Consider the following 24514-nt stretch of genomic DNA (forward strand, 5'->3'; position numbering starts at 1 on the left):
GCTAACCAATCCCACTGCCATAAAGGATCAAGATCCACAAAAGCATTTTGGTTTGGAAATACTTCTTCAGGAATATGACTTCTGCTCAAGATCAGACTTGGGAGTGTGAATATTTTGGTAATCAGCCTGCAAGTGATTTTTGCCTTACAGAGGACTATGGATGAAATCTGACCTTCTGAGCCAAAAGAGCTGTTCTTTAAAGTGAAGACTCTGGTGCTAATCATCATCATTGCCACCACATTTATTACAGCAATGTAATGGGACACAATCCATTTGTTATAGGGAATTGCTCCAAAAAGCTATTAGGCAAAACTGATGGTGTGAGAGAAGGGGTGAGGGAAAGGGTGTGGTACCCCATTACCCAGTGCTGCGAGGTCAGCAGAAGGAGAGCTGTCATTAATTAGGAAGTCATCAGCCAAAAAAAGGGAGATGAGCAAGAATTGGCTAGAAGGCTGAAGCCACTCTAGGGGTGAATAAGAGAGAATGGGAGCAAACCACAGCCAGGGCCAGGGCTGAGACAAAGTCCTATGGGAATTCTCCTAAGCAGCTGAGTGTCCTCATTTCATCTGCTTCTGCAGCTGCAGTTCTGTGTCTCCATGCCGGACTGTCTTTAGTTGTGCTTACAAAAAATCAGCTTTTAAAGCTGTGCTCTCCTATTCTGGCATCAAGAAGTGGCCTCCCACACTATCTACCAGGCAACCCAAGGCAGCTCGTGTGCTCTGTGAGGGAAAGCACCAGGGATGCAGTGGAAGGGGAGAGCTTTGTGCCTGCCTGGGTCTCCCGGTTACACTGGCAGGCTGCGAGTGTTAGACTTTACCTGCTTCCAGTTCATACACAACTTTCTCATTTGGAGAGGTGAACTGTGGTGGCAAGGCCTTGTTTGGAGATCCTGCAGGAGACAACAGAGAGCCCCCATGGGGACCCACATTTCGTGAAAAACTGGAATCCTTGCAGCCTCACTCCAAATGCCCTCGTGCCGCACCGCACGTTCCCCCAAGTCTAACTCATAATGCATTCCTGCTGCAGAGTTCCATGCACACACAATTCTAATCCTAGTCCCCAAAGTCAGGGCCAGATCCAGATTTTGAGCATCTCCCAAAGTTTAGGAAAGCTAGTTTGGGCCTCTCACATCAGAAGAGCTCCATAACCTTCTCATCCCCCACAAGGCATAACCTGCACCAGCTTCTTTTTACTGCTGCTTCTAAAAAACAAAATACAAACATCATTTTGTGTCACAAATATTTCTTTTGACCCCTAAAAAAGCTGTTTCCATGGAACTCAGAATGTATCCTACAGCTCACTAGGTTTTTAAACTGTACAATTCCCTGGCAGGTAAGCTTAGCACATCTGTGCCTGGGACAGATGTGTCCAAGCAGTGGGTACCTGAAGCTCTGCCTGGCTGATTAGCAGCCTCAACCCCAGCATAAATGGCTTTGAGATTCCAAGAAGATCAAGACAAGTTGGCTATGAAGTGACAATCCCACAAACAGTGACGAACAAAGGGCACAGGAGACCACCAGCAGGAATGCCAAGGTTATGCATTCACATGCCAGCAGAGGGTACCCCTGGCCATCTCATGGGCTCAACCTCACCAGCCTGAGCCTGGCTACTCTCTGTGTTTGGGGCGTTTAACATGGTGGTGGAGAGACCTCTACTGCAGTATGTTCTGGGCAGTCACAGAATTCTGACCCCAGCAAGAGAAAATACACCAGGTCAGTTGGATAACATAGACTGAATAAAATCACAAATGGATCCTGCAACAAACTCTTCCAGCTGCTTTTACCACTTCTGCAGTTACCCACATGCATTTTACACATTTTAAAGTCATTCTTACCCACCACCTTCATCTTTATGGTTCTGGTGAGATTATAGGTTCTTCCGTGGTCCTTGAATGTCACAATGCAAGTGTAATTCCCTTTATACGCACTGCGGACAATGCCAATGACAAGCCTGGGCCCTTGGGGATATCGTTCATAGAAGCCATCCACAGAGTGGCAGTCCTGGAGTCAGGCAGAAAAATACTTCAGTTTGGGATTCAAAAGTACAGATATTGGTTTAAATGCTACTACAAAGATCTGATTTTAAACTATTAATATGACACTTGGGATCACGAAGTAGGTCAGACCTAAATACCATGAACTTTGAGTATGTTGGAGTATAGACTGTTATGTTCACCTTGAAAATGAAGTGATGAAGCAGATCACCCTAACAGCTTCATCCCACTTTAAACACAGACAATTTTATAAAGGAGAGCTCTCTGATCCAGAAGTACCTTGGCAATCACAGTGAGCACCTCAGCAGAGTGAAGAATAAAACTAAAAAGTGATAAGAAGAAAATGATGACGTATTCACAAATGGATACTAAGACTAAAGGACATGTACCCCATTGATGTCCATCTTTCGGGACTAATCAAGCTCTCCTGGCTGACTTCAGCTGAGGATGAGGCCCCAGAATTTGCAAATAGCAAATGAAAATCTGTAGTACATAAACCCTAATAACTCCTCTCTTTCTGTCAGGCGAGGCAGGAAAACTGCCAAAACACCAAGCTGGAGATCCCTTTTCAGAAAGAAGTTATGCAGATAACATCTTGATTATCATAAAACCCAAAGATGTGCACATTTTCTAAGAGATTATTTTTGAATGGTACATTTCCAAATCAGATACATCCTAATGGGGTAGTTTAAGACAGGGGTCATATACCATTTTTAATGATTTTTATTAGGCATGGGATGACTTGCTGCCTGAAAAATTACTTCCAAGGGGCTTTTTGTTTCATTCTGCTAATTGATTGCCGAGATGTGAATTTCAATGAACGATACAAGTAAAGCATTTAAACTACTGGGGTGAAACGGCTCCTCTGGATACAAGAGGAACTTTTTCCTGAAGGGTTTTAGAGGTGGAGTTTTCCTTTTGGGTCCTTTTATTTTTTAATCAGCAGATACATTTGTTTACAACTTCCCTTATTAATTAATTCACTTATACAAAATCTTCTATCTAGAAACAAAAAAGCACTTCATAGCATGTTATTGAAGAATTTATTCCCATAACTCTCAGACTTTACGTCCCCTGAGACTTCTTATTCTCTCCTGACTAATGGCATTCACCTAGAGAGAAAGAGTGAAATCAAATTTTTAAAAAAATTGAGCAGTAATTCTGTAGGCAAGAGCCTGAGGATGGCTGGAGACAGTCTAATAATCAGAAAAGTATGGAAGGTGGGGTAGAGAGGTCTCAGTCTTCAAAAGAAAGGTTTGTTGAATTGTGTCAAACAGGACACCCATTGTCCTTGCAGAGCCTGATGTACAACTTCACTTCCTGACCCCAGAGGATTTTGGAAAGGATGCAATTTTCATTAACAGGTGGGGTTTATTAAAGAAGAGAGAATATGAATGACAATTTGCTTCATAGGGAAGTGAGAGGCTCACACACAGCAGGTCAGGCACACTGCCCATAACTGAACTGAGTCACCTAAATCCCTCCGAGGATTATTTTTCACTAGTGTGCACTGGTCAAAAAAGCTTCAGTGTTAGCTCTCAATTCTTTCCCATGAGCAGTTTTATACCCTTGAACTCAAGGGAAGCAGAGCTCTTAAAATTAGTAAAGCTTCATTGACAGCATCATCACTGGAGAGACTCTGAAACACCATTCCATGACTGAAATGCCAACCACTGCTTTTTCACACACACCACTGCATCCCCTGCTGCCCAAGTCCTTCTTACCAGGTACCACTTGACAGTTGGTGTCACACTGGCAGGGTAAAACCCATCAATATCTGGACATGTGATCTTCTGATTGGCGTGCTCCAAGTAGAACATCTCCTCAGTGGGTTTTATGGAATGGCTCACACAAGAGTGCTGGTCTTTCGGAACAACCTCCAAGGGAAAAGCAACTTTGCTGCAGTAGGTTGTGTTCCTAAGGGTGGACAAGAACAGGACTGATTAGCTGAAACTTGTTTACTCGTACAGCAGTGGAGTGAAATGAAATAAAAATTACATCTGCAATAACGAGCATCATAGCACTGATGAGGTATGTACAGCCTTGGTTGACTCATTTATAAATGGGAAAGAAAACCCCACCAGAGGTGGCCACATAAGCTCACAAAAGCCTATAAAGATGACTAACAAGCAACCTCCACTCCCCTGCTGCTAAAGCAGATCGTAAGGTCAAAGACACAGACAAAAGACAACGTGAGGAAGATCAAAAAGAGCTCTTGTGCACAGCAGATGCTACGCTCATTTTGCACCACAGTTAGAGACACTTAATTTCCTAGAAGTCTGAATCTCATGAATCTTTGCCAAATTAGCGTGCAGTCAAAACATTACCCCTGCATCTGAAGCTATTTTTACTCTAGACATGCAGATCACTTCTTAATGGTGAGCGCCTGTGGATTTTGCCATGGGCTCAGCAATAATATTTTCATGGACACTTGCAGCAAGGAGAGGCATGCTCATTAGTGTCTGCAAGGCTCCAAGCATTATTGCCATGTAAATTGGCTCAGCACTGAGCGGTCTTGTAATTGTAACATTCTTTTCCCATTAATGTAAGCATTTTGTACGTGGTTGTCTCCCCACAGAAAGATCTGGTGCTAACACATCATTTCCCCACCTCCACGGAAGCCCTTTGATTGCACTGAAGTACAGAAAAGCACCACACAACCTACCTGAGCATGCAGGTGTAATTCCCCGTGTCATTGAGAAGAGCAGGCCAGAACCAAAGGGTGTCCTTATCCTTACTGATGTGATTGTCCGGGAGACGATAATTAATGGGCTCCTCCAGATCCCGGTCCTGCGCGATCCTGTACCAGATCAGGGTTAAGCCAGCAGAATGGGCTGTGCTATAGTTGTACTTCAAGAAGGTCTCAAAAAGTGGGCATTTGATCTTGGCAGGCTCCCCATCATAAATCTGGATCTGCTTCATGGTGTCCACGCCCCAGTCATCGCAGCGCTCTGCAGCCAGGAAGAACAAGGTGCCTTAGGCTTGCAACTCTGCAGGGGGAAAACAGTTCTGCCCATGCTCCCCACAGCTCTTGGTCCTGCCCCAAATAAAACCAGAGGCAAAACCATAGTGTTTTCAATGAAAGCAAACTGGGCTTTTATAAACCAGAGCAAGAACACTGTGTTCATTTCTAGAGAACCTGGAAACTTCTGTTTTCATTTGTACACCTCCTACGTTTCTGCCAAGCTATTTATCTCTCATCAAGACAATAGAATAGGATATTCCTGCATAAACCTAGGCTTCCTAGAGAGCTCCAAGAAAATTTACCACAGAAGTCTTACGTGGGAGGATGAAATTTGGATGACAACAATGCCAGAGGTGTGTGTGCATCCGTATACAATGATCAGGAAGATAAAAAGATGTGCTGAAATAGGAGGAAAAAAAAAATAAATCAAACATCAAGTCTCCCTTAGAGCTTGAGACTCCCTTAGAGCTTGAGACTCTGGCAGGGAAAATGATTTTCCCTGCCAGAAGAAGCTGGACTGTGGGTTCCAGAAGTGAGGACTGTCTTTCCTGTGATGGATTCATGTGACACCTGTGCACACCAGGATAATACAATGAGTGGAAGCAGTAATAAGTGACACAGAAAGACTGTTGATAAAGAAGTTTAGAACTGGAGGCTGGGGGGCAGAAGTGACAGTATGAAGGAGGTGGCAGCAGGTTCCTCTGTATCCCCAGGCAGTGCCCAGGTGCAAACCCCAAGCACAGTTCAACAACAGGCAATGGCTCAGTGTGGCTCACAGCAGACTTGGACTGACATAGAAACCAACCAGTGTGAGAAAAAGTTGTATACAGCTTTCTTCTTTAATTACTTTTTTTAAAAACACATCCAATTTCATGACAAAAAGCACAGTCCAAACCCATTTTTCTTCCGAGGACTCTTCTCCACTCCATTCCTCCTACCCATGAGGATGTCCAGGCAGGCAGGGACTCGGTGCAAGCAAAGCACAGCACCAGGGTGTCAGCAAACCCGAGAGCAACCTGCCCTGTCAGAGCCAACTGAGACACACGGAGAAGCTGCTGTCACTGCACCTCCTGTCCCCACGCTGGCGAGGCAGAGCACAGCATGGCACACTTCCCAGTGCCTCTCTTGGAGCTGCTGGGAGGCATTTGCTAGGGCAGCCTGACGTCTGAGAACCCAAAATGAGTCAAACAGGAGAGGGGTGTGCTGCCTGCAGCATCCTTGGGAGCAGTGTCTCAGCACATCACACACAGGCTCACCAGAGACGACACTGCAAAGCCTCTCCCATTTGCAGATATTAGAAGAACTCAGACTGAGAGGAAAAACAGAATACAATATGCTCTTTGAGCCCAATTCTGCTGAATTCTTCTGAACTGACTTCACAGGCCCAAAGCAGAATTTCTGGCATTTATTCTTCCCTAAATAGACAGTAGGATGTAGCTTGCCCCCAAATTCATCCTTAATTAAAAAAAAAAAAAAGCAGAGATAAACCTTTGAGAAGACAGGCCTGCAGCACTTAAAGGCAGTGATGCTAACTCCTATGGCTCAGCAATGGTTAGTCATGGGCAGGAGAAATCTGGGCCAGTAAGAATAGAAATGTTTTCTGGCGGGTTTACACATAAATGTAAATGTAAGCTGCACTGCTCCTCCTGCAGTATGCCAAACACCCATATGACAGAGTGCTACTTCTGGAGGAAGAGAATGAATTGTGCTAGGAAAAGGCACTGAAGCTACCCAGAACACAAGCATTTGTTCAGAGGAACCCCAAACCCAAATATCTGGAGAGCGCTCATCATCTAAAAACATACAGACCTTTCAAAAGTGCACAGCATCACACACTACGCTGCTACCACAGGCAGTGCTGAGGCTCATTTTCAAAGACCAAACCACTGTTGGAAGCCTTACACCGTGGGAAGGAGCATAATGAACAATCAGCACCATGATCAGGGCAAACTGGAACCAGCATGCTGCTTTATGCTGGTGTGGCCATGAGCTAGGCATGGTCAAGTGTCCTTAGAGTGGTAATGAGACAAATGAGCCTGCAGACTGCCTGCTAACTGCATGATACAGCATGGACTGTTACTCATGGAGACAGGGCATTTTTTTCTGCAAGGAAAGGCTTCTTCTCTGAAAGGGGCAGACCTGGGTGTGTAAATCAGGATGCCCAGGTTCTCTTCCCAGCTCCTGACTTGCATCTCCTCCTGGGCTGCATAAAGGCAAATCATCCTTATTACTTCAAATGGCAGGACTGGGGAGAGAAGAAACTATATAAAACATTACTGTACTGAAATTCTTGGAGTCAAGATCAATGAAATCTGCAATCATGAGCAGCTCTTGCATTTTGCAACAGCCCATAAATCAGCACTGTAAAACTACTTACCCGTTCAACCTGAATGAGTTATTGAAAATAAATACAACTATTTTCTTTCTTTTCTTCCTACATTTCTCTAAAATAATGCCCAAGCCTTGCCTTCTTGGCTTGGGAAGAGAACACTGTTATTGTTTTACTGTAAGAGCTGTACCTGGAGATTTTGTCTCATTGTTGGCCTGGCTTCAGGGACACTGTCACAGCAAACAGCTGGTGCTAAGGCTCCCCACGTGTGCCCTGCCCTGGGGTGCTGCAAGCTCTGAGCTGAACCCCAGACACAGCCCACAACTGCTGGTAATGAGCAGCTACACCCAGAGCACAGGAGCAGCCGAGCAGTGTGAGATCCCAGGCTGTGCCTTCCTCCCTAGGCAAGGACTCCTCCTGCCTGCCAGGGCAAAGCCACCCAGCACAGGGTGGCTCTGGGGCTCAGGAAGTACTGCCATGACCCAGCACTCAGAGCAGAGATGGCAGGAACACCACAGGCTGCAGCAAAACATCCTTAATGCATAAAACATCGAGGACAGGAATTGTGGTGCTTTGCACAGCTTCCCTCCTCCCTGTGCCATGCTGACATTACACTGCTATTTCTACATTTTGGGGTGTTTTACTCCCAAGATAGCTGGGGTCTGCCTGATATAGTGTGTGAGAACTGCAGGGCACCCCTCACACACACCTTTGAGAGCCTCCTCCTCCTCAGCTGTGACAGTGCTCTTCTCCCTGTGACAACAGCAACCTTGGCTGTGGAGGCACTTCTGCAGCAGAGCCCAGCAGATGGGGCAGCATGTCCACACACATCCATTAAGTAGAAGGGATACTCACATTATTATTGCTATAATTTTATTTGCATCCAACATCTCCCCACAACACTTTGTGCTCCTTCTACTATTTTAAGCTCTACTGGATATCCAGAGCCTATCTGCTGCTAACATCAGCATGCAACTATTTGTGTATCAATCTAAACTGGAGACAGCCTGAAAAAAATGGCAGGACTGACCCTTCATTGACATAAAACAGTCTCACTATGAAAAAAAAATATATATATATACACACATTGATATATCCTGATTCCAGCAACAATATTTGATGGAGCACTACAGAAAGAAGATGCAAGGATCCAGTTCTAATTGTGAGAAACAGCAGTAACTTCTATGGTGCTGTGCCCATTTGCAGTTACTCACACTTGTTTTCACTGGCTACGCCACAGAAGTGAGTTTCTTCTCTCTTGAAATGTTTCCTGCACAAAACAGCTGCTGGAGTTAAGAGCAGCTCCTGATTAATCAAGTGGGATCAGCATTCATGCTGTGACTCCAGAGGTTCCCTAACAAATGGAAACTAGTGAGGAATAGAGCTACAGCCAACCCCATGTCTCTCCTATGCTGCAGCAAATGGAGCACTACACACACACACCTAAGGGACACAGTAAAATTCTCTAAAAACACACCATCCCACAAATGCACCTTCCTAGAAATGCCTCTGCAACATGGTTTTGAAAGAAGCCACCTTGTTCTCAGTACCAGTCAAGAGCACTGCAGATACCCTGCCCTCTCTTACCACTGAATGCTCTGCAATTACACAGTGAGGCAGCCTAGGACCCATCACACCTACCTGGGACAGACAATGAAGGAAAAAGGCAAGAAATGGTCCTGTTTGCACAGCCCTGCTTAGAAAAGGGGTGAGGACATACAGGCTAGAGAGAGGCTGCATGGTAGAAGGGACCTCCAGAATTGGAAGACAAAGTGCAGGCAGGGCAGAAGGGTGAGGATAAGGATGCCCACCTTGATTTCATGTGCCTTGAGGGGGCCTGCCTTGCATGCAGACTGGGAAAATGCAGTGGCAGCAGGACACAAAGCCATCAGTGCTGCCAGCTGAATGATCCCTGTTCCTCACACCACTTCAGCTGCAGCATCAGATGGGGCTCTACTATCACAGGATGAATTGAGATGGGTGGGAATGATGCAGAAATTGGGTGAGGCCCAGCCAAGATCAGCTAGCTCTCACCGTTTGCTCTCACTACTTCTGCAGCAGTGAGGGTGGCCACAGAACACCTAAAAACTGGTTGTAGCTGAATGCTGCCTTGGAGGCTCAGCCTAGAAGCCGTGCCAACATCACAGAAATTTATAATCTACTTGCAGTGGAAACACATCCAAAGAGGCCTCTCATAACCTCACTGCCTTCCTCCCACAGCCTCTCCAGTAGAGCAAGGAGGTGGAAGCGGTCCTGGCACAAAATTCTTACACAGCCCAACCCCATCCCCGTAGTTCTGCTGTGATGGCATTGGTGACATGGCTTTACATTCTCCCAGGTTTCATCATATTCATCCTGTGTTGCCACTGAGCTGTGATGTCCCCCCAGAAGCCTCTCATCTGGATGCTGCACACTAGGATGGAGTCTCTCTCTCTCCCCAAGTGCTTTTATCATTTGAATAGGTAGGACAGTTGAGAAAGAAGGAAAAGGAATTTCTGTTGCAGAATGGCTCAGTTTCAAAAAGCATTCTTACATTGTGGTTGATTACCTTTAGACTCTGAAAGTCTAATTTAAACAGGTGTGAAAACCTGCCTCTGCCAAAGTCATGAAAAACAAGCTGGCTGCATAAACTTCTGTTGACTTCAGGGGAAGCAGCCAAAGCAAGACATCCAAAAAATGATGAATCTGTAATGGAGCCCAAAGCTTCTGACTCTGAATTGCCTGATCTCATCAAGCACAGCCTGTAACATGGGGTAGTCGTTATTTGTGTCTCTTAGAACTCCTCCACAGTGAGCTCTGTGACTTCACTCTCTATCTGTGCATAAAGCTGTTTACTGCATGTGGCAGAGTATTTTGGTTACCTCCAGCAACTGGGCCAAAAAAAAAAACAACAACAAAAAATTTATATTCAGATTTCTCTAGCAAGCTTGACATATTTTTCTGGAGGCTTTCTTTAAATTTGAGATCAAAACGATAAAGGTAGGGGCATGAACTGCTTCCCTGAAGGAGAAGAAGAGCAAACAGCTGCTTTCCATCCCACTTCATTGAGAAAATTTCTGCGTGAAAAAGCAGAGCAGCATAGGAAGAGGAGAGGTACAGGAAATGGAACACCCCATTGCAAAGTCATCTGTAGGAGATGCAGCATGATCTGATCAGCACCACTGCTGAGCTGTGCTTAAGCTGGCAGGGACTCTTGTGTGCTTGGGACACCACACTGGGACATGGCAAGGTCCAGGCTAAACTCCTGGCTCTGCCATTAGCCCAGTTACTGCACTTAGCCAGGTGCTCTGTTGCCTGCTTTCAAATACAGTCAGCAATTCTTCCCTGTCCATCCCACAGGGATGTCTGCATTACAAAGATGCTGCAGCAATTGTCCTCATGCAAGGATAAGAACTAAACAAACACAGCAGGCAGTAAAATGCACTGTAAAGGTCCAAGAGTCCAGCAGAGTCACTTGGATGCCACAAAACGTCTGACAGTGAGAGCACAACCCTGCAGCTGCAGGAGGGGGACATGACAGCTCCCTGATGACCTTTTTGATACACACAGAGGAGCAAAAATGACTGTTCAATATCATATCAGCAACACACCCAAAAAGGGCTGCTTTCCTCCATGCATTCCTGCGCTTCTATGCAGATAGGTCACACCATGATGACGCCTGCACAGAGCTCACCTCTCACAACCCATTTCCTCAGCTGACAACACGCAGACGTGAGGTTTTATCTCCTCAGCAGGCACAGCTCTGGCTGGGGTGGAGGGAGGCTGGCAGCTGGGGGACAAGCCTGCACCCAGGTCAGCTCTGCTCCATGGGTTTTATCTCCATCCACTCCAGGGCTGTGCACCTTTCAACACCCTCAGTGTCAAATGACTTCATGCTCCCAAGTGCCATAAACTTCTACAAACACAGTTGCTCACAGATGGGTATGGATGGTTATAAAATCACGTCCTAAATTAGGACAGCAAGAAGCTGAGATTGGAAGAGTAGGAGGAAGTCAGGAAATCCCAGGAGATGGTGGTGGGGGAGGGATTTAGTCTCTTTAGAAAACAATAATGCAGTTTAATCTATTTTTCTTTTGAATTTACACACTAAAATAAGCTTCTCAGCTTCTGGGGCTGTCACAAATCATAAGGAAAATATGGCCACTGGAACCCTATCAGTAGAATAAGAGCCATATAGTAATAATCCTGAGGAGCTGCACAGGGCTTTCCATCTTCAAAGTGTTTTACAGACACTAATTTATTAATCTGCAAATTTCCCCTGGCCAAAAGTAACTGTTCTGCCTCTCTGCTAAGCATGAGAGAGACACACAGTGCAGTTCAGCACTCAGGAGAGACAGTGCAGGCAGTGGCTCTGACCTCTAGGGCCAGACCTCTGTTTCTTTCTCACTGCAGCCAGAACTCCACTGCTCCAGACACCACCTGAACCCAGAAGCATTGGTGACATCTGGCACTTTGGAGCCAACTTCAGAGCAGACAAAACCAAAGTAGCTGGAAGCCTCTGATATGGGGGAGTGTAAATAGACATGTTCACAATCCAGGAAATAACAGCAAAGCCTGAAATAAAGCTCCCAGGAGAGAAGCTCCTGGCTGCCTTCCAGCCACTACCTGCCACGCTGGGGTATCATTCTGGCCCAGTCCTGGGCTCATCCTACCACACAGCCTGTCTGACAGCCCCCAGGGGAGCTACAGAGGCACTTCCTATGCAAACATGATGATTCCTCCCACCAAAGGGCTATTTATGCACAGCAGGTACCTGCTCACACTACATGGGTCTGTTAGATAATCAGCATGAGGCTGCTCCTCCTCTCCTGGAAGCAATATTCTTCTGCTTTTGCAATTCCCTAAGACAATACTCCCAAACCATGATCATCTCCCCAGCCCTCACACTGCAAAAGCTCAGAACTCTTGGAGGGTGAGAGAGCAGCCTGGTTAGCAGAGAGAAAAAAATGGAACAAGAAGCACAATCACAGCTACATTACAGTACATATACATCTTATAAATAAGTCAGTATCTAACATTGGCCAGCTTTGTTCAGAAACAAGATAGCATTTTTCTGTATTCATACTGGCTGTTATGTTCTTTGTCCAAGTGGTTTTTCATCTCTTTTAAGCCAGTGTATATTTATATTACTTCAGTAGTGCCAAAGAAACTATTGTACAACCAGACCCGGGTCCATGGGGTTTTGTTATCCTTCCCCGGCTATCAGAACATCTGGGTTGATGAAGCATCCCACAACATGAGCTCCATCTTCAGGAGGGCTTAGCTAGGCAAGGAAAGCAGAGAACCTTGAACACCACTGCAAACACTGACCCAAAAGGTCACAAGTGAGGAGCTCAAACCCATGCACTGCCAGGCATGGATATTCTCAACACTAGGAAAGGATTTGCCCACGCGTTTGGCGTGAGCAAATAGAAGACTCAGGCACCAATTCAGTCTCAGGTTCTACGCCTTTTACTCTACACTACTCAGATCACATTTCTTCCCTCATACAGCTTGCACCTCCCTTTCAGCAACTGATTCTGTTTCAGCACCAGCCTCCATACGCAGCAGAAACAGCAGAGCCCAGAGAACAGATGTTTAGAGCCACAGTGCTGTAGGCAAAATCTGGAGGGGAAATAAAGTTTGTGGGTTTGTCTCTCCAGTAGGAAGCAGGGTGAAGCATAATACTAAAGCTTTCTGACACACTGCCAGAGAGACTGACAGCCATAGTGGCTCAAGTGGATGGAAAGGCCACTTGCAGCCAGGGCAGTGCTGGTATTTTAGTGCTCAAATTTACTAAGTGTTGGTTCTTCACCTACTCTGTGAGCTCACAGAGCTTGGGACTCAGCAGAGCTGCCACCCCTGGCTTGGGCAGTCCCTGGTCAGTATTGCTGACCAGAGTGCTCCACTGGGAAGGAAGGCAGAGGCTGGAAAAGTGGCAGCAAACCAGAACAAGACTCCTGTCTCTGCCTGGAGCCTTCCTTAGTCCAGCCTGGGCTGGAGAGAGAGCTGGTCTCAACAGTACAGCATTACATGACTTAATAGTCAAAGCACAGAAAAGGGCTCAGCTGAAATGACAAATCCCTACCAAGTCACACATGTTAAATATCCCAGGAGCCAGGCAATGTATCCCAGTGCAAGCTACCCATCTCCAAGGCCCTGCTTGATGTTAGGTGACCACCAGGGCAGCTGTAGACTCTGCACAGCCCTTCTGCATTCACTCCAGATAGGCTAAGCTCTGCTTCCCCCCACCTACATGCCCTGTTTCAAGAAGGAAAAGCAAGCCCAAATGCTGTAACACTTCCACAGCAAGGCCAGTCTCCCATACTGCTCTGTATTTATGACTTTGCAAGGGTGAAACGAGCTCCAGTCTCCTTTTGGTGCCAGTCCCAGGAAACCCTGCAGTGAAACAGAGGGCTGCACAGACTGCTGCCCCTCCATCCAAGTACAAACAGCCATCCAAGCCCATCATGAATAACAAAGGACACTCTGACAGTCCAAACCGGTTTATGAAGTCCATGGCACAGAAAGGAAGGTCTGAACTGAAGAGTGTGTCTGACACTCACAGAGCTGCAGGAAATTAAATGTAGTGGATTTGCAGGAGAAGCGTATTTTAACTGATCACGTGTCTCAGGTGTCACCCCTTGACTTAGATTATTGCAGCACTCTACAAGGGTTCTGGCCACCCTGAACAGCAAATCTCTGCTAAAGGAGAAATATTTTAAAAGTACTAAATGCCCTGCAGAAATGCATGGAGGGTTCTGGTTCTGCCAGATCAATTGGCACAAGCCCGTGTGACCCAAATGTCAGGGTGCTCATTTCACCTGACTGAAATCAGCTTCTTCCCAGCCAACTGCGTCAGCTTTTAGAGCTGCTCTAACATTTCCTGGGCAATCCTGATTCAATTGCACCTACCTCCCATTTCTGCAAAAGCCCAAGATGACTGCACGTGGGGTGTTGTAATGCTGCCTCAGCAGGAGGAGGATGTTGCGTTGGAGGAGAGCAGAACAGCTCGTCCAGAAGCACAAGCAAAGCAGGGATTTTCCCAGCGAGCAGCTGAGCTCCATGTCGCTGGGTCCCTCCTCCCCCATGCACTCCTCCTGCCTAGGGCTGAGTGGAGGAGACCCAGGCTGTGTGTTCTTCCTCCTTTGCTCACCACTTCCACCCAGGCCCTGTTAGACAGGATGGGACATCCCCTGCTAAAGATCACTCACTGCTGTGAGTGCCTGCAGCCCTTGGGCAGCCCAAGGAGAAAAACCTCCCAGGCTTCAGCCTCTGCGATGAACACTGCACTGAGATGAACCTTGCTGAAGTGCACGTTGTGAATCTGGCCCACAATAATTCAGTGTGGTCCAAGAGAGGATGACAGAGGAGCTGTTCATCTGCTCGGCGTGTATTGTAACTGCTTGTTTGCCAGCATTACAGAGGGACAAGAGTTCATGGGGGGACTCGTCAAACCCCTGCACAGCCCTTATTTCTGAACATTTCCCCCCATAAAACCAGCTCCTGTTCCTTCCTCCCTCCCCCTTTCCACTTGCCTCCTGCAAATCATGCTGTCTCCTTCCACCCCCAAATAGGAAGTCCGGAGCCGAGACATGCACAATCTGCCTCTTCACAAGAGCTGGGCTGAACGAGTGCCAGAGGAGCTGCGAGCATGACAACATATTTCCTGTCAGGAAAGTGACTCAGTGAGACGAGTATCAGAGCTCCTCTTACTCTAGAAGTTCCCCTCTCCCGTTGCATTGCTGAGGCATGAGTCAGAATTGGAGAGCTGAATCTCAGTCCTCTCCGGATCCAGGGATAGCAGAGTTCAGGTTCAAGCCTGGGTCCTTCCTGCAACTCAGTGACAAGGCAGCTCCATGAGCCAAGCCCTGGATTCACCCTCACAGAAGGGCAATAATGCTACTGACAAAGGGAGCAGCTTGGGTTTGTTTGAGTCTTAGGTTGAGGTGCTGTTGCTATTTGCTAATGCACCTGTTGTCTCTACACAGAGCACTGTACAACACCCCTCCAGAACTAACACTGTGTTCATGCATTTTGCTATTTTACACATATCCATTTAATCCAGAAATACTGTACATAAATACTCAAAACTTGCTGCAGACAGTTTTCTTCTCTGCACAGTAAGTGGGCAGGTCCATCACATGCCATGTCCTTACCTGAGCCTCTGCCGAGGGTGACCATGGACAGCCAGAGTGAGACCAGCAGGACACTGACCATCTTCATCCTGGGAGACAAAGCACACAGACCTGGTTACTTGACACTGTTTTATCACTGCAGGCTATTTTTTAACTCTGAGTATATGTGCTTATCCCTCCATCCACTCAGTGATCCTTTAATTCTGGCACTTCCCAGAATTTTATTTCATTCAGATTCCTTAAGAACAGCACCCACAGGCAGCATCACTCTGCCCACAGGCAGCTTGCCAAGCTGGGGGGTGATGGCTCTGAAGAGGACAGCCCAGCTCATGGACTGAAGTCACCAGAATAGTCTACACCAGGGAGCACAAGGAGCCAAATGGATGGTTGCAGGCTACAAATCCCAAGCTTTGACTCCCAAAAGAAGGTTCTTTACCAAGACCTCCCTCTGGTCATCTCCAAGAACGAGTGCAGAGAGCCCTCGCGGTGGCTGCGGCACATCTGCGCTGACCGCGTGTTCAACGCTCTGCAGGACAGCCACACCACAGCAGTCCCAGCTGGCAAGGTCTGCTGCCAGTCACCTGCAAGACAGGGCCTCACCAGCTCTTCCCAGTCAAACCCTCCTTGGAACTCGCAGGAGTAAACAAGCACCAGGCTTGTACACTTTTCAGAAGTGATCTAAACAAAGGCTTACACTTTCTAAGCAGCGGTGATAAGCAAAAAACAATCCCATACTTGTCCATTCCCACTACAGAACACAATTTCCTGTAATTTGAGATAAATGTACACTGCCAGAGTTTCACTGGCTGCCCACTCCAGCATCTGGCATTTGGCTCTCAGAGCTGCTCACTCACTGGAATTAAATTTCTCTCTGTTTCTAGGTTTTTCAGGATGCAATTTATAAGCTGGTAGTCATGAAAACTGACATCTACTAGATGCTCTCATTAAAGGGGTTAAGGTCACATTTGATATTCCTAGGTGCTGTCAGATCACAAAGGGAGAAGAGATGGTTAAAAGGCTGAACTTCATCAAAGCATCTCAGCTCTGCCAGGCAGATGCAGTAATGAGCATGGTGATACTGTCAGGAATGTGCTCGTGAGATGACAGAGAAACCTGCTCCATCAGGGTGCATTAAAAATGTGGGGGGAGAAGCCACAGAGCTCCCTTAAACACGTCCCTCAAAAACCTGTCCAGAATATATGCAGTACACAGACGGGCTTTGCACATAAGCAGAGAACACCTAAGATTGCCCAGATTGCAGAGATTAACAAGAATGAGACACGTGAACTGCACTACTCAAAACCCAGCAGCGGATATTGAATCCTTCCTTTTCAGTGCTTACATCTGAAAAGCCTTTGTGCGATGCCTTCCCTCTGCTGGGCTCATCTCAAAGAGACAAAGGGAATCTGAAGCATGCCTGTTCTTCCCTGCACAGTCCATGCAAAGGGCTGCACGCTGCCTCTGAAGCCATCAGGATTTCAAAAATGGTCAAGAAGCAAGGAAGAAAGTGAGTTTTTATTTTTTTCCCTGGGGTCCAGCTGAGAGGGCTGATCATCCCCTACCACCTTCCTCCACATTGAAATGCAGCTGCTTATCAAACCCCTCTCTATTGCCACCTACAACCAGCTCCCAATGTTACTTAAGACTCCATAGGGAAAAAACAACATTAAGAACTCCTACCCCTTGAAAATGCTAAAGAGAGATAAAACATCTTTATGCCATCAGATTGGACAGAGAGATCCAACACGCTGCACTCCTGGAAGGAATTTAGGAACTTCTGGTAATTGAGATGCTTGAAGAGAGGGGGTGTACACAGTGGTGGGGAATCATTCCCATAATAAAGATCCTTCATGGCTCCCTCTCCATTTGTCATTAGCTAAATGCACAGCGTGTCCTAACTCACCCTTATTTTCCAGTGACTCTCTCCTGCATTTCGCACAAATCAGACTGAATTCAGCCCTGAAGCAAGCAGGAACAACTACAGACTTTGGATGAGTTTGCCTTGTATTGAGCAAGGCCATTTGCGTGGCCTGAGGCCAAAATAAACTACTACATTTCACTTGGTGATACATGAACTCTGCAGCGAGCTAATATTTACATCCATTAGCTATGCTCACAGGAACATGCTCCTTTCAACTGTCTCAAAGAGACACCAGGTCTCTGTTCCCATGAGCAAGGTATCCAAGATTTCCATGCTCTGCCTACTAGTAGGAAAATCCTTTTTTTCTTGCTCCACCCAGCTATAAAATCAGAAGCCTTACACACAGAGTGATTTACTTCTGGTTCATTCCAGGCTTTCCAGAGATCTTATCAGTGGAGACAGACACAGAGCCAGCCAGATTACAGCAATTTCTCCATTACAGAAAGGGACACAGCTGACCACAGCCCTGGCTGCCCCCACTCCACACAAAATGCAAGGGGCCATGGAAGGGACAGGCACAGAGTCAAGGGCTGGTCAAGGGGAGGCATCACAGTTTCCTGGGTGCCCTGACCATGCCAACATCTGCCAGCCCAGCTCCATTCCTGTGGCACACAATTACTCCAAAAAACCCCATAAACCAAACAGCCCCAAACCTGTGATAACTCCCAAAGAAAAAGGTCCCACAGCAGTCCTGTGGTGACACAGGAGAAGGGCATTGAGTCCTGCTGCAGAGAGGGGTGGGTTGTGCAATGCCCTTAAGAACCTGACACCACAGAACTACAACCCACCCTGGTCTTGCCAGGAACAGAAGAGTTTTCTCAACCTTTCCCAGCAACCTGCTTCTGTGTTCGTGACAGGAGAGAGCACAATGCCATTTTTCCTGCCTGTGATGCAATTCCACTTCTTGTGCAATTCTGTAGAGCTGCACCAAAACTCCAGTTTCTGTGGCTGCAATCAAATGAGCCAGAGGCCAGGGAGTGCAAACCCAGGCTGCAGCAGAAGGCTACACCCAACAGCATGCACCCAGTGGAAATAAAAATAAAAGGAAATGCTAAAGGGAGCCAGGAATAAGATCAGTGAGCAGGAGAGCTTACCAGCTCAGAAATCACACCGCAGCTAGAAAGCAGGCTATCAGAGCAGCCAGAAGGCAGCTGGAGAGCTCTGATACATCCTCAGCACTCCAGGAACTTCTCACGAGACCAATATACTCTGAGGTGTTCTTAATGTCTCCATAAATTAACATTTTAATAATAATTCATAGAGCAGTTAGGGAAAATGATCCATCACAGCCCTTGCTAGAATTTTTTTTCAAGGAACTCAACTTGAAATGTTCACTTTGTTTCAAACCAGAAATTGTTCCCTTTTCCTTCCCAAGCACTTTTTTCTTCCAACTTTCACCTTCTGTCTACTGAGGAGCAAAGAAGTGAGGTGGTGGGGGAAAGGACAGTCATGGAAGTGTCTCATACTCTTAAGATCAAAGGGCTGGAAAGGTTTGATTTTTTCAATACTGATCACAAGTAGCCTTTATGTCAGAAAAAAATTGAATATTTTTATATAAAACACCTTTATTAAAACACCCTTGCCAAAGAGACCTCAGCAAGGCATCATTCCCTCCTGCCTTTAGCAGCATGGACCCCGTAAAGCCCACGCACTTTCCAAGCAATTATAAAATCAAAGACAGATGTCAAGTAATTAACGAAGAGAACTGCACTCAAAGTAACTACTGCACACCTATTCTCAAAGACACTGTACCAATTCTACAGAACAATGCTGCATTTTCAAAGAAAAATGCCTTTGTCCCTCCTAACCACAGGCCTCTAGGGAGAGCTGATAGGTTTTTTGCTTTTCCCTGAGAAGTCACACTACGGCCTGCAGAACAAAAGCACCCTTCAGAACCTTGCCACTAAGTGCTCTGACTGAAAGGAAATATAAAATAAAGCAGTTTCTGAAAGAGGAAAGAAGTAATTTCAGCCAAAGCAGGTTTTACAAACTATTTTCTTTCTGTAATTCTGCCTCAACTTAAAAGCATTTGAGAGCCCCCCAAAAAATAGGATGCAGACACAGGAAGGCTGGCAAAATCCAGAGTTGGCTAGCTGAGGAAATGCTCTGGTTCTGTGCCACATGGACTCGGAGAGGAAGGTTGATTGATGGGCTGCAGAGCAGAGCTGGTGCTCTGGAAGGGGCACAGCTCTCTGCCCCAATCTCAGCATGCCCACGAGCCCTGGGACCCTGCATCAGCACACAGCAGCACTGGAGAAGGCTGCTCCATGAGTTTGCTGGGTTTTCTTATGGGGAAAAATTAGATGCACAGTTCAATTCAAAGAATCCAAAAGGCAGACAAAGGGAAGCCTGAAAAGGGAGCTGCAGAAAAATAACAGCAAAAACACTAATGGAAAATGGGAAAAGGCCCGTCAGCCCTCCAGGAAATACTTTTGCTTTTCAGTATGTGCAGGAGTAAGTCAGACAAAAGGAGGAATTACTGTAGCATAAACCATCTTGGTGCCACTCAACCGGGGGTTGCAGTGTCTCTCTGACCCTGCGTCTCCTCCAGGGGCCACGTGGGCACTGCCTGGCAATGTCCTTGGCTGTGGTGTCCATGGTCCCACTCTGTCCTGCCCAAAGGGGAGCCCCTCCTGCAGGGAACTGCTCAGTGCCAGGGACAGCCCTCCCGAGGAGCAGAATGTGACACACAGGCAGACAGACAGGCCAGGGGTTCTGGAAGCCCAGCCTTTACTCCCCAGGAGGAATAACCACATTCATTAGGATTTTCATCCCCAGACAGCTCCCAGGAACAGAGCAGGGAGGACTGCAGCAGCAGTTTGATGATGAGCACCAAAAGCAGCTCGCAGCACTTCCCCTGCTCTCGTGCATGCTATGCCACACTCATCTCTTCAAACACAGCCACATTGACCAGAGGGCCCCCAACGCTGTCCTCAGAAAAAACACTCACATCTCTCCTGGGGGCAGCGAGCCCGATTTGTCGTGGCAGCAGCGCCCAAACAGCCAGGCACATTTCAGCAGGAATCAGGCAAAGCCTGCCCTGCAATCAGGGGTATCACAGGAGCCATAGGTGTGACCCAGCCACTGCATCTGCTGGTGACACATCTAAGGCAGGGGCCTGCAAAATCAATGCTGGGTCCCACCTGTGCCAGGGCAGCTGCACTCACCAGGCACCGCATGCCTGACAGCAGAGCGGGCTGAGAGGAATTTGTTCTGAAATGTTTCTATTACAAAAGTAATTTATGTCATCAGAACCAAAGGAAATGCTGAAATTTGAGCAGCCTGAAAGCTTCTCACCAGCTAGAATCACAGCAGATATTACACACCTGCTTTTGCAGAGGTGAAAAAAAAAATTAAACTAGTGGGAGTCAGATGGAAAGCTGCCCTGGTGAGAGGTGTCTCCTGTCACCAGCACAAAGGATTTTCTGCCTTGCTTGGCCAGGCCTGGCCACTGGCACACAGCTTTACACCCAGGGCTACTGAGTACCCTGAAGAGAAAAAATACCAAACCAAAACCAAACACACAACAAGAAAATCTGGAAATAGTCTTCTTAACCAGTGACTCAGCCAGCTCACTGCCAGCCAAGGACATGACACCAGGCATTCAAGGTGGCTTCATTTGCCTGTCACCCATCACAGCCCCTCCCTGGCTTCCTGCCTGCACATCCAGGCCAAGGGCTGCTGCCTGATGGCTTTTTAATAATGACATTTTACAAAATCTCCAACATGTGCATGAACAAGCTCAGCAGTGTGATGCTCCAGAGTCACCACGGGAGGTGATCCCAAGCTATTTCTCCTTCAATGGAGCAGCACAAATTGCAGAAGCAAGGCTGCCCTTCCAAGAGCACCAAGAGCTCCCGAGGGCAGAGCTGGCAGCAGCCTCCCCTCAAGCTCAGAGGCTCGGGAAAAAGTGTGGAGACTCATTCACAGTGAGTCATTCCTGGGAGCTTCCTTGGTAGTGCAAGATTTGCCTGTGCCAGTGCCAATGTTTGGGACATGGAGGCGAGATTTCCAGGCAGGGAATCTGTGATTTGCTGTTGGCATTTAGACACCATGTCCTGGCATCCTTTTGGCTCAGCAGATTTAATGCTAACAATGAGAATTCAGAGGAAGAAGCTTTTTTTCTCCCTCTCAAAAGAAAAAAGTACAATCTAGGCATGTGGAGAGGAGTGGAGGGGGTCTTGAAAATGTACCTGAAGAAATTTGGAATCCCCTGCTTCCCTTTGCAGTTTTCCTGGGGTCCTCTCAAAACTTGGAAAAGCAGAAATGCTACAGATCTTGCACACTGCTCTGCTGTGTGCCAGGGTACCACTGATTATACTCTGCCACCAATTTAGCAGGCAGAGCACACTGCATTTCATACATTGAAAATAAACGAGCTCTCTGTCACCTCTACAAAATGTGCACACCTGGACAAGTCAAATAAGCAGCTGGGACTATTGCCCAGAGATCTGTGGAGTGGGCTGGAGAGGGGCAAGCAGAGCCACAGCTATAAAATCAAACAGCACAGATTATAAATGGATCCACGCTGGCCACCGAGCAGTTCAAACACTAAGCTACAAGAGCACTTCTGTGCTCAAGCAAAAGGTATCCAGCTATGATAGTCTATTTTTCATGTGTGAATAGCCAGGGAATGAAAAGTTTCCAACTGTGCTTCAAAGAGAGCTGAGATCTTCCATGAAGCCAGACACAATGCTTCTATTTTGGACAGGTATGTTATAGTGAAGGGAGAGTTCTGAGAAACACGCGCACATTGTGCTACCACAAAATAAACTGAGAAACTAATCTTTGCACAGAAAAAAAGAAATCTGCAATCAGCATGGCTCAAAGACCTGAGAAGACTTAAGGAATCCAAAGTTAGATCTCCCCCTCACTGGAAAAGTTCCAATTAATTGTCACAGAACACTTGGAGACATCTGACAAGAAGCATTTAATTTATCCATTCTGCCTCCTGACCTTTTTAATGGTTTTACTATGTAAGCAGCTCCACTACCCTCCCTGGGAGGTTGTTCCACTGCCCCAGTGGACACAGCAGCACATCCACATTGCAATAGATTGCACAGCAGCAGCCCCAAGCTAGCTCAGCACAAGTCTCTAAATCCAGAGAATACAATGCAGATTTGAGCAGGTTTTCAGATGGGCTTAATGCCTTTTTCAGGACAGGCCCAGGGCTCTCAAAAACCCCAGAGCAGCTTTCCCAGGAGGTGTCCCCTTGCAACCCAGCCTGGTTCAACCAGTGCCCTGCAGCCCCACTCCACATCTCCCCTGTCACACCAGGGGCTGCACCCAGCCCTGCCCAGCACCATCTGCAATAAGGTCTCAGTGTCAAAAACACTCCACAGAGTTTATTTTCTTAAGTTCAAGCCCTTGCTGGCAGTTACAATCCTGATCCTTCACTTCATCTCCTCCCTTCACAGCACCAAGAGCTTGAGGACCAGATTCCCAGGATGGCTGCTCTACATTCACACAACATCCTTCCCTTCTTGTTCCTCCAGAGAGAGGCACAACAGGCAAAAATCCTCCAAGCACCACCACACTCCAGAGCACATCATCACTGTCTTTGACTTCCCTTCCCAAGAATCTGCTTTCCTGTGCTGCCACCAATTCCTCAGGCAGCTGCAATGTCTCCAGCACCACTATCAGGTTTCCCCATGCTGCTGCCAGTGGGGAAGCCCCAGCTCTTCCTGAGGCACAAGAGAATGATTTCCTCAAGTGACTCTGGGCATCCTGGGATGAGCAACACATTCTAGGGCAATAGCAAATCAGATGAGTTTTTCTTTTTCAAGTTTGGGCCACACAGCATTTCCACACCTGGTACTTATAATAATCATGTTAATTTAATCCCATTTAACCTTATAAGTAAAAGCAAAAAAGAATAAGACATCAAGATGCTTCAATCCCTGTCCTGCAGCTCAGACAGGCTGCTCCAAGTGTGCTTTACGCATCAATCAATTTAAAGCAATATATAAATAGAAAGCCCAGGAGCTACCAGCCTCCCCCAGGACAGCACCTCACTTCAAAGCAGCTCTCTGGAGGTCCTTCCAGCCCTCCACATTCCCAACCCACACACTTGGTCCTCCTGGTGACTATCAGAGCATACCTGTCCCTTTCTGGTCAGCACAGCATAGTTACACTCTGCAAAGGGGACTAGAAATGCTGTGCTCACACAGAAATAAGGAGGAAAAGAGAAACAAGAGTGAGACAATCCTTCCCCCTCTGTGATGTGTATTCCTTTTGCTCCCCATGGCTCTAACATTTCCCTCTGCAAATATTCGGTTGAACCATCACAGGGAACTTGCTCAGGCTCTGCCTGCACTGGCCCCATCAATGCAGCTTGAAATTCAACCTTCAAAGAACAGCACCCTGAAATTTGAAGTCCAGGAGCCTCCTAAGAGAAAGTCTGCTCTCTGACCCACAGCACCTACACAGTGGGAAGGCTGAGATGGAGCTGCAGGCAGCAGTATGCTCTGACTGTCATCAATATTAATTATTTGGGGAGAATATGATTGATCTCACAAGGGCAATGAAATTCATTCCTCCAGCAGAATGACAAACAAAAGGCAATACATGCACTGCTGACATTTCCAAAGGCTACGAGGTGCAGAGACACAAGGAAATACTGCTATGCACTAAAGCCCTGCTGCAAAGGACCAAAAATCTGGAAAGAAACTTTCATTTCTGAGCACCTTCAATGCCAGGAAGTAGATGCCTTCATATTCTCAAATCTGTGCTGACCCCAGCCCTGGGCTGGCTCACATCTTTGCAGTGAGGGGAAATAATCACTGAGTGTCTTTGGGAAGTCGGTGTCATGGTTTGACACTGGCCCAATGCCAGGCACCCACAAAAGCCACTCATCCTCCTCTGCCACAGCTGGGCAGAGGAGAGAAAAACTAATGAAGGGTTCATGAGTTTAGATAAGGACCAAGAAAAAACACTCCAAGGGCAAAACAGGCTCAGCTTAGAGGTACAAAGTGAATTTATTACTAGAAGAGTCAGAAGAGGATAATGAGAAGCAAAAGTAAGCCTTTAAAATACCTTTTTTCCCCCAATTCCTCCTTCCTTCACACAAACAGGACAGGGAGACAGGGCATGGGGGTTTTGGGGTCAGTTTATCACCAAGATTTCCTTCTGCTGCTCAGGGACAGGAGTCCTTCCCCTGTGAGGCTGTGGGTCCCTCCCTCGGGACACA

At 47.0% G+C, this 24514-nt stretch overlaps 1 protein-coding gene across 4 annotated transcripts in view; it reads right to left on the bottom strand.

Annotated features, from left to right (window-relative positions):
• Nucleotides 1-24514, bottom strand: part of LOC134555950 (interleukin-1 receptor accessory protein-like) — a 43596-nt gene that overhangs the window by 11207 nt on the left and 7875 nt on the right. For 3 of the 4 annotated variants that reach the window (XM_063408050.1, XM_063408051.1, XM_063408054.1), the window contains exons 2-6: nt 15426-15493; nt 4659-4944; nt 3718-3910; nt 1835-2000; nt 818-889 (exon numbers count right to left, since the gene is read on the bottom strand). In XM_063408050.1, coding sequence (XP_063264120.1) covers nt 818-889; nt 1835-2000; nt 3718-3910; nt 4659-4944; nt 15426-15492 — 784 coding nt within the window. In that variant the 5' untranslated portion in view covers nt 15493. Of the gene's footprint in view, nt 1-817; nt 890-1834; nt 2001-3717; nt 3911-4658; nt 4945-14804; nt 14936-15425; nt 15494-24514 lie in introns of all 4 variants that reach the window. The other variant, XM_063408052.1, reaches the window with a different exon arrangement.

Source organism: Prinia subflava, chromosome 11 (genome assembly GCF_021018805.1).
Source record: "Prinia subflava isolate CZ2003 ecotype Zambia chromosome 11, Cam_Psub_1.2, whole genome shotgun sequence".
Lineage (NCBI taxonomy): Eukaryota > Metazoa > Chordata > Aves > Passeriformes > Cisticolidae > Prinia > Prinia subflava.